This window comes from Danio aesculapii, chromosome 13 (assembly GCF_903798145.1).
Source record: "Danio aesculapii chromosome 13, fDanAes4.1, whole genome shotgun sequence".
Taxonomy (NCBI): Eukaryota; Metazoa; Chordata; class Actinopteri; order Cypriniformes; family Danionidae; genus Danio; species Danio aesculapii.
Genome location: NC_079447.1, coordinates 2,736,787 through 2,750,400, shown reverse-complemented (window position 1 = coordinate 2,750,400; position 13,614 = coordinate 2,736,787). Strand labels below are relative to the sequence as shown.

Genomic DNA, 13,614 nt, shown 5'->3' with positions numbered 1-13,614 from the left:
TTTATTGCACGTTGTGCTCAAAACACAAACAGAACTCATAAAGAGAATCAGCACAACCCTGTTAGACCATGCGCCGGGCGCAGAGTGTATTTTTCTGTCCTCAAAATATTCAAAAGTGAATTCACCCAAAGTTGGGTTTGTCCATATTTGTCTCATTGTTAAAATATGAAACTTATTAAACTTATAAATTTAAGTGGACACTATAATGTTTAATTAATTGTAATAAAAACTATAATACCATATTAATCATATTTAAATAAGAACATAACTATAAATCACAGTATTTAAGTTTAATTTCATTTTTTATTAAAGGAGACCTATTATGCCGCTTTTTACAAGATGTAAAATAAGTCCCTAGAGTGTGTGTGTGTGTGTGTGTGTGTGTGAAGTTTCTGTTCAAAATAGCACACAAATAATGTTGTCCAACTCTCTGAAACTGACCCTTTCAGGCTTTGATCCTAATTGTGTGGTTTTGGTCACTGTCGCTTTAAATTCAAATGAGATTGTGCTCTTTTCAAAAGAGGGCGGAGCTACAAATGCCTGTGTGTCAGCATAGTAGCAGATTCAGTGTGAGTCAGGTGTGCATGCGTGCTTTAGTGTGAGTGTGTGCTTCATGCTTCTGTCAGTCTATGGAGACTCCTGTCGCTGTTCATCTAAAACTCCACATGTATAATCCTCTTAGTCTATGCTGACATTATCTTCAGCAGCTCAAACACTCTAATGGCTAACGGACAGACGGCTGCTTCTCACTCAGGGCTGCTGTTTATGCTAATGAGGGAGAGATGGTCACTAATGGGTGGGGCTTTCCTCCTCTGATGACACGTACAAAGAGAGAATGTCAATCAAAGTGTTTCTGCAGAGTGTTTTTATCAAGTCTGATTATAAAGAAACAGAATTAAATCATTTTCACCATTAGAGGCTGGTTATATTCACACACTGTGATTAAACCGCTTTTAAAAGTGATTTTTGCGTAATAGGTCCCCTTTAATCCTTAAAACACTTCAGTACACCTAACCCACCAAATAACACTTTAAGCTATAAAGTGTCTCACCTGCGATGCTTTTGCGTTTCTGCTGCAGAGCGTGGTGCGGCGATGTGGGCACGTGCACATAACTGCTGGACTTCTGAGGGTCCTGATTGGCTGTGGTCTTAATGAAATCAATCGCTGCTTGGATTACACGAAACTGCAGGGCCAGGGCCATTTCTGAATAAGCAATATCACAACAGAACATTTCCTATATGCCTTTCCAATGACGTGACATTACAAAAACATTATATATTATATAGTAATAATAAATTATTTCCCAAATGATGTTGAACAGATTCAGGAATTTTTCACAGTATTTCCTATCAAATTTTTTCCTCTAGAGAAAGTCTTATTTATTTTATTTCAGCTAGAATAAAAGCAGTTTTAATTTTTTTAAACCTAATTTAAGGTCAATATCATTAACCCCCTTAAGCAATATTTGATTTGGATTGTCTACAGAACAAACTACTGTTATACAATGGCTGTTTCTCAATATGCGTTCTTGTCTGTCCTTACGTTCTTGTGTCCTCGTGAAACGTCATCAACCGTCGCTGAAGTACTGTTCCAATTCAAAAGTTCACATCGTGCCAAGTACAGATAAAATTCCCAGATGTGTACTTGCTCCATCCCTTTTGCCAATAATGCATCAAGAGGTGACTTGTGTGAACTTGCGAAGCGCAGGTATCCCAGAATGCACTGCAGCCCAAGCAGCGAAAACTAATGGCGGAGGTGAAAACCCTCACGATTTTAAAAATACTCCTCTGTTGTGTCACAAAATAAAGTTTTAAGAGTTTTTCAGACGCGAATGTAGTTGCTTTAAACTCAAACCGGCAGTTTATTCACAAAGATAGCGCGTCTTTGATGATGTGCCTCAGTTTATGCGGACTCTGACGCCCAGCCGGTCAGTGTGAGCTTCATCATCACCTCCCCCGCCGAGAGCAGCTTTAATCATCCAGTCCATCTCGGATATACCGCTGGATCCCATCTCTCTATTATAGTTAAAACATGATATTTAACCCATTTTGTGTTTATCTAACGGACAGTTTTGGGTCATTTATATCTATTATTTGTTCTCAGGTGTATTATTTTGGCAATGTTATTCTGTTACGTCTTATTATGTTACCATGTTGTACACTGCTTGTCTATGTTTACCAAATTGCTTAACGTTGTCTTTATTTCCTATTGTGTTCATCTTGTACTTTATACCTATATAATGTCCATTGTGGTTTATTAAATCTGATAATCAAAGACACAAATCTGTGTAGAACACATTTTACTTCACATTTATATGGATTTATGTTTACATATTCTTAATTCTTAATTTTTTTATTTTTATTTAGAATATTAATATATTATTAGTTATAAGGGCATGTTTTATACAGTTAAATCATTTTATTGTTAATGTACAGTGAAATCGATGAATCCATGGTGAGGTAAGTGACGTTATAAAGTAAACTGCCGTTCCATTTGAAGAAGTACCCGACTTGTGTCCTCGCGTCTTCGGGAGTTCGTTCTTCCAAGTCTGAACTTCCAAGGACTCAAGTCTGAACTTTGCGTCCTTGGTATTGAGAAACAGCCAATAACTTGCCTAATTACCCTAACTTAAGTTAATTAACCTAGTTAAGCCTTTAAATGTCACTTTAAGCAGAATACTAGTATCTTGAAGAATATCTAGTCAAATATTATTTACTGTCATCATGACAAAGAGAAAATAAATCAGTTATTAGAAAGGAGTTACAAAAGTTATTATGTTTAGAAATGTGTTGAAGAAATCTGCTCTCCGTTAAGCAGAAATTGCTGGAAAAATATATATACGGGGGTGGGGGGGGCTAATAATTGTGACTTCAACTGTATATTGTAATGTATATGATTTAAAAGCTTTGATTTTCCCTTACCCTGTGTGCGGCGAACTTTGCTGGTTTGCATGTAGCCCAATAGTGTGATCAAGTCTTCAATGATGCGGAAGTACTGAGATCCAGAAGAGCTGCAGGAGTGTATGGTGACGGCCACCAGCAGCTGCTGAATGTCACACACCACCAGCCTGTAGTCATTCGGAGGAATCCTACACAGCCAACATACAGACAAAACATCACTCAGCTTCATCTGTCATATGACTACAAAATGTGTTAAATTAACCATTAATAACAACCCAGAAAACATTTGATAAGAGAAAATAAAATGGAATTTAACAAAAAATTACAATTACTCTTTCTGCTTAATTAACAATTAATTGTTTCAGTACTTCACACCAACTTTAATTAATTAATTAAAAGTTATATAATGAGTCATTAAAGCTCTGAGAGAGGTCTGCTCATGCAGGCTGAGAAACAGAAGTTTGATCTACTCTATCTAGGAAGCATTACCCGTTCTCCAGGCCGTTGAGGGTGGAGAGTGTGTTGAAGAGCACATAGAGTAAGCCGTGGTCCAGCAGGATGTCGGCCAGCTTCGGGCAGGCGTTGAGGAGCTGCAGCAGCAAACACAGGCCATTGTGCACCAGTGAGTTCTCATACAGAGAGTTCTCCAGCAGACCCAGCACTGGGATGATACAGCGCTTCCTGAACGGAGAGATGTTCTCCATGTCCTCCAGATCCAGACTGAGGGAATAGAGAATACTGCTTGTCACTCAATGACATACTGTACGTATACTCAAGCTAATTTATTGGCCTTATTCTTGACGTACGAGCCGGAGCAGCCATTTTTTTGGCTCCAGACTTCAGCTCTCATTCACTTTCATTGACTTTTGGATGTTAAAAGCGGCTTGTTAACATTGCTTGATGTTTTCTTATTACATTGGTCTACTTTATATGTATAAGGTGAAAATACAGTGCATCCCAAGTTTTTATACTCACTCTTCCTCGAGACCGACCGGTCGTCCGAACAGCATCTCCAGGAAGCACTCCAGCAGCCCCTGTGAACCCTGGTGCTGGTACAGCTGATTGGCCAACAGTGAGAAGCCGTGGTTCTTCAGGAACTTCTCCTTCTGCTCTTTCTGAGCGCGGCTGAAGTAGGCGTCCAGGAGCTACAGGAATAAATAGACAGGTTCGTGTATTCAAGCATGATCGAGAGAAGACATAAAACTAAAATAAAGCTAATACTCATTAGATCACAGCAGCCTATAAAATGGATTATTAATCAAAAGCAGGGATTTATCATATCAGATGAGATAAGCCATTACACAAACAGAGACGGTCAGTTTACCATCTTCATTTTACCACACTCTCCTTTGTAATAATATCCATGCTTTTTAAAAGCTCACACTATAATGCCTTAGAAATCAAATAGTGAAGTAAAAAGTCAGCATAAACCAGAAGCTGCTGCAGACTTTCATTTAAGCATGATGACGTATTGCCAGCTGAAACAGAATATTGAGTAGGGGGTGGGGTTTATTTTTGTGCTCCGCCTCTCATCTTTAAAACTATTGGCCCTATCATGCACCAGGTGGAATAAGGCACAAGATGTGTTTGGTGTGATTTGTTGCTATTTTCAGACCAACGCAACAGTAATTTTCACATTTCGTGCCATGTTGTTTAAATAGCAAATCCATTTGCACCACTTTTATGTGGACTCATGTGCTGGTCTATAAAGGAGGTGTGTTAAGGTGGATTGTTGGTGCGTTGCTATTCTGAAGAACTGAAATAGACTGCAACACTGACCAACTAAAAGCTGCTATAAAGTCCAGCACAGAGCGGCTATGAGTCCAAACGCTTACAGATTACTGAATACACACAGGATGTACAGCAAGACACAAATATCTTTACAGATGAAAACAATTAAAGGATTAAAATGATACAAAAATGATTATTTTCTCACTTCGGGGGGCTTTTTCAGTTTATTCATGACAGTCTGCATCAGTATAATGTTATTATTATTATTAGCAGTATTATTGATTATCTGCATATTTATATCTGTTTTAATAAAAACAAGTGTAGATTTGTCCTCCTGTGGGGTTTTGGAGACGTCTGCATCACCATATGGGGCATCAGAACAGGACGTGTGTTTGGATATAACTCAGTGTTTTGACCACACTTCGTTATTATTGTTCATTTATTCCTTTGCTGGAGATTAGAACTGAATTTAGAAATAGTTTTGACACAAATATTTGCACTTCACAAAGGAAATTAAATATGTGGGTTAATGGACGTGTTCAGTGGAGTGAGTTTCCACCGTTTTCTTACTCCACCAAAGTAAAGGAGTAAAGAGTAAAAGTAAAGAGGCTGAATGGAGGAGGCTCGTTCTTTATCCTCACGCTGCAGATGCTCTGTTTAACTGTTTTCTCGCTAGTGAAGTCTTCAGTTTTTACACTTACAAAAGTCCATTATGTAAATAGCAAATGCATCACGGCGTGACACAACTGACTCTAAAAGGGAATGTGAGACGAGTCTCTGATTGGTTTAATGCAGGTTATGCTCAAAACACACCCAGAACTCATTAAGAGAATAAGCACAACCCTGTTAGACCATGCGCCGGGCCGCAGAGTGTATTTTTCTGTCCTCAAAATAGCAAAAGTGGATTCGAACATACTCTTAAAGCTTTTACGCCATGAGCTTTAAACTTTGTGCCTAGATCGTTAAAACAGAGCCTTTTGTGTTAGAGGGGCATGGCTAAGGATACTTCACCCAATCCATCAAAAAAATGTTACCAGAGAAAGATTGGCATTTCAGAGCAGATGCAGATGTGCAGATTTTGAATAAAGATTAGCAAAACAATCTGTTTTCAGTGGAAAAACTTGCACAGATTAATCATTCATATTAAAAATATCAATCTGTGGATAATTTACAGATTCTTTATTTTAAAGACAAGCGAATGGGGTGACATGGTGGCTCAGTAGTTAGCACTGTGGCCTCACAGCAAGAAGGTCGCTGGTTCAAGCCCCAGTTGGGCCAGTTGTCATTTCTGGGTGGAGTTTGCATGTTCTCCCCGTGTATGTGTGGGTTTCCTCTGGGCGCTCCGGTTTCCCCCACAGTACAAACACATGCGCTACAGAGGAATTGAAGTAAATTGGCCGTAGTGTATGAGTGTGTGTGTGAATGAGAGTGTATGGGTGTTTCCCTATACTAGGATGCAGCTGGAAGGGCATCCGCTGTGTAAAACATGGAATAGTTGACGGTTCATTCCGCTGTCAATCTCATGCTCAATCCTTCCCTCATGCACAAAACCCCAAGATACTGAAACTAATGTTAACAAGCACAACTCTGGACTTTAATTATGCATTAGTAAATGTTGAACTAGGATTAACAAATGCTTTACAAGATTATTAATACTTAGTCAATGCTAGTAAATACATATCTAACTAACATTAACTAAAGGACCATTATGCTAAAGTGTTACCCTTTAACTAAATGTATTGATCAAAACTCACGTCTGAGCAAAAGAATGAATAAAATATGAACAATTTGATCATTTTAAATTGGTTTTAGAGACTAATGTCATGTCTTCATTTAATGAGTCAGTAAGCGCTGAAAACACCACGAGCATCAAGCTTACTTATAAATTCACATATTATAGAGAGGTCTGCTCATGCAGGTTGAGAAACTCTATCTAGAAGCTCTATCTTCATCTACTCTATCTAGGGAGCATTACCTGTGGCGACTACTAATAAATAAGGCACTGAGCCAAAGGAAAGTGAATGAATGAAGACAAACGAATGTGAGCAGACCTTCATGACGCCCTGCTGGATGAGCGGAGACGGGTGGTTGACCAGAACGAGAAGAGCGTCAGGCTGGATGAGTTTGTCCATCACCTCCTCCAGCAGGAGGTCCGGCAGCAGAAGCAGAACTCCTCTCAGCAGATCATACAGACCACAGCAGATCAGCACCAGACAGTCCTCCGCACTGGACCTGAAGCATTCACCAAACACACGTTAATCAACTCTGAGAAACTATCAGAGTCTGATAACCAAAACACTCACACATTTTGGTTTCAAGGGAAAGCGCGCACGCACACACACACACACAGCCAATTTAGTTCATCAGTTCAGCTATATCGCATGTGTTTGGACTGTGGGGTAAATACCAACACAGGGAGATCAATATCATGATCTTAACTGCAACATTTTATTAGTAGTATTAATTAGTTTTATTCAGCAATGACTTACTTAATTGAAAGTGACTTTTAATTAGAAAAAATCTAAAAATATTTCATGTTCTTTTGAGCTTCATTTAATCAAACAATCCTAGAATCACAGGTTTCATTAAAATATGGAGAAGAGCATCTGTTCTTATACTGATAAGAAGAACCATTCTTGATAAACGAGCATGTGTTAAAGCATATTATACAATATTAGTTTTCTGCAGCCTTGGTGAGCTTTGTTCTTTTAAAAACATATTTTTAATATTACCCAAACTATTACAGTTCTTTACAGACGCTAGGACACATTTCTCAGTACTTAGGTCACTTTTGCAAAACTTTTGACACAGTGAGCCCAACAGAAGTCTATGTGGGCTAAACTGAGGATCAATTCAAATCAGTAACTACATCTCTCAAATTTGATGAATTCTTTTCTCACTCAGATACAACAGCTGCCAAAACTCTTTGTATGTACAGGACATTTTGCACGTTCTTACATACTGTTTTCAAAACTGTGAAACTCGTGTTCAAACCAATAACATCATGCAAAACTGAATAAGACAGCACAATTCAACAGCAATATATTATTGAAACATATTTCAAATCTAAAAATGTAGTTTAACCAGCCAGGGGTGCGTTTTCAAAACCATCGTAAGCCAACTAAGGTCGCAAGTTCCGTCGTTACAAACATAGTTTGTTGATTTACCGTTTCCCAAATCCGTCACGCCAACGAACATTCGCAAACTGCGTCGCAAACTTGAGCACTCACAACTACACCGCTGGAGCTGTAGTTAGAAACATAGTTCCTGGATGTGTTCTATTCCCACTTATCCTCCCTATGCCCTATTAAATTCTAACATTCAAAGTTGGAATAATTAAAAATAAAAAAGCATTAAGGTCGTCTCTCTTAGGTGTAGTTTGCTTTCTAACTATTTTTACAGTTCAGTTTTAGCGATCTTCATGTTTACAATTGTGCTCCCTTCGCAGTGCACTTTGAAAACATTGATGTCATTTTGAACACAGCCTCATGACAAAAGCTATAGGTGCGCTATTATTTAAAAGCGGAATTTATGTTACGTCTCCAAAGCTTGTGAAAACAAAAAGCATCCGTTAATTCCTTTAATTTATAGTAGATTATTTATTAAGTATCGGTACTGTATATGACATGGGCTTTCTGCAGTGGTTTACAAGTGTCAAATTGTAAAAGTAGACTTTTCTGAAAAAAAAATACAATAAACAATATCCTACTTAATAATCATCATCATTAATATTATTGATCTTATTATTAAAGTATGATTTTTTCATTTCTAATACATAATAAATATTAAATGACATTTTATAATAAATAGCCTCATTATGATTTATAAATGATATTAGATTACATGTTAGCTTTTGTAAGTGATTTTATGTTTTAGAATAGGATATGTAATATTCTCAATAATATTTGTAAAGGAAACACAGGCTCTATATGTGCCGTTTACATATATTTCAGTTAATATGGAAAGCGAGTGCATGTTTTTACCAAAACTAATATTGGATTTTATTTTAAACGGTGTTTGTGTAAAACAATATAATTTGCACACAGAAATGATGGGTTCTTCTGTAAAGAAGTAGTTCCTCCACCCCGTTTAGAGCGTCATTATGGGCGCTTTACGTTATAACTAACTTGGCTTAAATGATGGATCTGCGACAGAGAAACTATGCGTTTTGGGAAACACTCATCGCTACATTGATCTTTTCCCAAACGATGCATCATACTATGATAGTTCAGCTGCGAGTTATGTTATTGTTTGGGAAACACACCCCAGATTAGCATTACTATTGTTTTTGTATCAGTGGATGGTGTGTGTACAAATTCTTGTATTTTACTTACTGCAAAAAATATAAATAAATAAAGGACATGAAATATTGAGGAATTCTCCATCATGTCTGATTCATTCCAGTAACATATATTGCAGTTATAAACAATATATATTACAATTATAAACAGTGATGTGTCCTTGTTTTACACAAGAAAACACTGTGCAATGCTGCATGTTGTTAGTGTGTTTTAGCTCATTGTTTTGTGGATGACAAAGTGTGTTTGTGGGCTGTCAACCTTTGCTAGTGTTCTGGAAGAATGAGTTTAATTGAGACCTGAATAAAGTGTTTTGGTAGTTGTAGTGCATTTTGAATGTGAAATGAACTGCTTTGCCAAGCTGAAAGTCAGTTAGGAGAATTGTGTGAAGAGTTTTGCAAAAGTGACCAAAGTATTGAGAAATGTGTCCAAGCGTCTGTAAAAAACTGTAATTGGCTGAGGATACTCTTACAGCTAAAACAAAAGACTGAAGATTTACGGTTACCTAAAGATTTGATCATACTCCTAAACAAAAAGGAAATCAACATTTGATGGGCATCACTGTCAGCCAAAGAGACAAACAGAGCACTAATGACAGCTCACACACATCTGACATCCCAAAATATAACTGCAGTATTGGGGTTTAGACTGAAGCTGTTAACTTTACAGGAGTTGAAAGATTAGAGACGGAAAATATCTTTAGTGCAGGAACAGCAATGATGAAGACGGGAAGCAATCAGCCATTAACTGTGGGCTGAAGGAGACATTAAAGAGATGATGCAAGCTAAAAATGAAGGCTAATATTACATTCATCTCTAAAATTCAGTGGCAGAAATTAGCATAATTAAAGAGTTTTATTCATCACAAGGAATTGAAAAGAGCTGCCTGGATATATCACACACATCTAGAACAACTAAACATCACGCAGCATGTCTGAAGAAGACTAAACGCTGAAGAAGTGATTCACTCTGCTAACTACTTTATTAGTAAGCACACTACCTAGAGACTGTATAGCATCTGTCATATTTTTGTACTGGAGACTAGAGAGACTTATTTCTGTTAATTTTGCCAACTCACAACCACCGCTCATTAACCGAATATTAACCATTAACTGGTCAGGTTAATATTAAATAGTTATTCAATTAAAATAAAATAATTGACCTGTCTATTTTGTGTGACACATTAAGTATTGCGTTTTAAAATACTGATTTATTTTAACATGCGAACATATTAACTACAGAGCATCTTCACGCACCTGCAGTGTTTCTAACAGCATAGAAAAAAGAAAACTAAATAAAAAGACTAAAATAAATAGTCGTACCCTGGATATTTTTCACTTAAATAACAAATGTAAATTACAAAATGAAAACACTGACTGAATCATTTTTAATAACCGGCATAGTCTATTTTTTCCCATCATACGTCTTTTATTTCGTCAAATAAAAATATCAGGCTACCTCAAATCGACCGCTCCATGGAAAATATGCATTTAATTAATGCTCCGCTGTAATTATTACATCACAAACCTCTGTCAACATTTTTAATAGGAGTCGTTATTTTAAAGATTATGTCTTGAGCTTTGGACTTTATCTTTGAGCTTGTGTGCTTTTATTTCCTCTCATACTCATGGTTCATGTGAGCACGCTGCGTGTGATGAAAGATAATGACAAGGCTCATATGTTGACTTTTGTATAGGTTACTATAGCATATAATAATTTTGTTGTTCACTTATGATTGTTTTTAAGCTATAAAATGAAAGCCTCACTTTGGTGCGGAGTTATCATTATGCAAAAATCAAGAAAATCTTTGGATTTATTTGTTTCGTAGATTATGTTGGCTGGATATTTTATAAGAACTATTAATAACTGTCATTTTCCCAATGGAAAAAAGGTTGGTTTGTTGGTTGTACACTAAATCATCACAACTATAGCCTATTTGCTGTGTTTATAAGCGGTGCCAGAGCGAGCTCTGATGGAGAGAATATTCCGACATTCCAACTTGTTTCCAAAGCAGAGCACATTTCAGAAAGCTTTGTTTTGCAGCTTGGAGGTGGTTATGACACGGATGCAGGACAGAGGCGATCAGCATCAGCACTGGTTTGGCGTCAACTCATCTGTGTCTGACTGTGACCAGCAATTTGCTTCTTTCATTTTCCTTCTTTGGCAAAATATGTCTAAGCATGTGTGGTTGCACGTGTTAGCGTCCCGCAAGTTAACAAATATGTGTTGCACATTTATGCAGTGTTTTTTTGTGTTTAACTGATATCATTATCGGTTAAAAATGCACCCTTTCGGTTGACGCTGAATTGGTTATTATGAGCATTCCTACTGGAGACATTAATATACTCTTTTAAAATTCTTATATTTTATAATCTTAATCAAAGTAGCTTCCCTTCCTTCTTAAAAGATATCTTTAATATTTTCATATCTTAACAACCAATCAACAAACTGTGTTTTTGAAGTCATCACGATTTTTCAGCTTTTTATTTGTAATAAATTTGTAACAATTTCAACAAATCTTTTTTTACATTGTCATAATGGGGGATTGTGTGTAGAATGTTAAATGAAAATAAATGAAATAATTTAATTTAACCCATTTTGGATAAGGCTGTAACATAAAAAAATGTGGAAAACTTGAAGCGCTATCGATACTTTCCAGATGCACTGTGCATATAAAAATAAGAAGAATAAATGTTGATTTAAAGTGGCTTTAACCCTTGTGTACTGTTCAAATTGACTCTCATTGTGTTGGTGGCTCCATTGACTTCCATTATAATCACATTTTTTGATTGCAAAGCCATGACAGCATGTAATCATGCATTCGTGACTGTTTTCCCTGTTGGGAAGAGGTACAATTGGTAATCTTGTTAAAAATGCTAATTTGTACATTTTCCCAGAGTGTTTTGTTGAATTTTTTATCATTTTCAAAGCATTTTTCCAAAATATGTGTCAAAATGAGATTTGTCAGCAATAATCATTCCATTTGCTTAGACACAGGGAACATTGTGGCCAAATGAAGGAGTCCAACTCACTCTAGAGTGGATGAAAACGACCCAACAGCACACAAGGGTTAATCAAATGATGTATTTTTGGGTTTCAACATTGAAGAAAAGATCTGTTGCTACTGTTTTCGACAACATGAAATCCCACCTGTCATTACTGGAGTCTGCTTTGCTGTGTCGGTCATAGCCGGGTGAGTATGTGTAGCTCTCCCAGTCGTCAGGTGGAGCGGCGCGGTCAGCAACGGTAGGCCAGCGTGCAATCGTCAGAGAGCCGTTCTGCGCAGGAAAAGCCAAACCCAGACTGGCCAGATTACTGTGGCTCCTCTGGAAGGACTGGATCCCCTTCAGGCTGTCTGGTCGGCGTGGGGCTTCTTCGCTGGTCCAGTCGAAATGCTCTTCTGACTCCGCTGGGCTTCCCGCGGGCCCGTCCTGCTCCTCCTCTACACTGATAGAAGGTGTTCTGTTTCCCATAATGCTCCCCTCTTCATCAGCGCCTGCAATGGGAGAATCACAAATGGTCTTTGCTGATTCGCAGCTGCTGAGGAGCTGCTCGTCTCCAGCCCGCTTTAGGGTCTCTGTGCTGCCCAGGGCCTGCTGGGTACAGAGAGACGCTCCTCCATCAGGCTCTGTGGTTCCCGTCACACGTCCATGGGTCAGACGGGGCGTCAGGGCTGGAGAGGAGTGTGGTGATGGGCCAGTGCTTCTGGGTCGCAGGGACGGATCATCTTCTCCATGCTCTATAGAGGAAGTATGGCGTACTGTGGGGGGAAAAATAATATTTTATTCAATTAAACTAGCACTGCGTCTAAAATCGCATACTTCCATACTATATAGTATGTTAAAAACAGTATGCGAGCAGAGTAGTGATCTTAGAATTGTAAAAACAGTATGCGAGAAGTACCCAGATGACCTACTACTTCCGGCAAGATCCTGAAGTGTGTTTCTTATGGATGCTACGCTATCCCATAATGCACCGTGAGAGAATTCATGAATTGGAGTGAAGCGTAACTGACATGAGTAGGTCATTCATACTATATAGAACACTTCTCTAACAGTCGTGTAGTAAATTCAAGTTGAAATGTAGTACCTACTGAGTAGTAGGCAATTTCCGACGCAGCCTAGGTCTTTTTTGTGCAACCAATGACAATGTGGTTAAAGGGATAGTTCACCCAAAAATGAAAATGTATCAACTATTTACTAATGCATTTGACTGTCTCAGTGTTTCACGAAGCCGTGCTCTGCCCACCATGACTGCAGATGTAACATTAACTGTACATTAGGGTATCTGATGATCTTTAACTAGCTTACACCCTGCAACTACAAGACTACCAAAATGAGGTGGACTGTGAGTGACGTCATTTCCCAATACAAATATGCCTAATAACATACTCCCACCCCTGTCATTTGATTGACAGGTTTCAGTGTGGACGTGCGAAATTCGAATGCAAAAGGATTTGTGAGTTTTGGCAGGTTACACGCACAATGCAGAGAAAAAGAAAATAATATTGCTATTTAGATATGGCAGGCTCATAGCTCGTAAGACATGAGAAATGCATTTGAAAATACAGTATATTTACACTACCTGAGAAAAGTCTTGTTGCCTATCTAAGTTTTAGGAACAACAAATAATAATTTGACTTCTAGTTGATCATTTGGTATCAGAAGTGGCTTATATGAAAGGTA

The 13,614-nt window shown here is 37.9% G+C and overlaps 1 protein-coding gene across 2 annotated transcripts in view; it reads right to left on the bottom strand.

Annotated features, from left to right (window-relative positions):
• Window positions 1–13,614, bottom strand: part of lyst (lysosomal trafficking regulator) — a 190,463-nt gene that overhangs the window by 61,925 nt on the left and 114,924 nt on the right. For both annotated transcript variants that reach the window (XM_056470332.1, XM_056470333.1), the window contains exons 24-29: window positions 12,080–12,689; window positions 6,684–6,864; window positions 3,877–4,046; window positions 3,391–3,621; window positions 2,923–3,089; window positions 1,052–1,204 (exon numbers count right to left, since the gene is read on the bottom strand). In XM_056470332.1, the coding sequence (XP_056326307.1) occupies window positions 1,052–1,204; window positions 2,923–3,089; window positions 3,391–3,621; window positions 3,877–4,046; window positions 6,684–6,864; window positions 12,080–12,689 (1,512 nt within the window). The remainder of the gene's footprint in view (window positions 1–1,051; window positions 1,205–2,922; window positions 3,090–3,390; window positions 3,622–3,876; window positions 4,047–6,683; window positions 6,865–12,079; window positions 12,690–13,614) is intronic.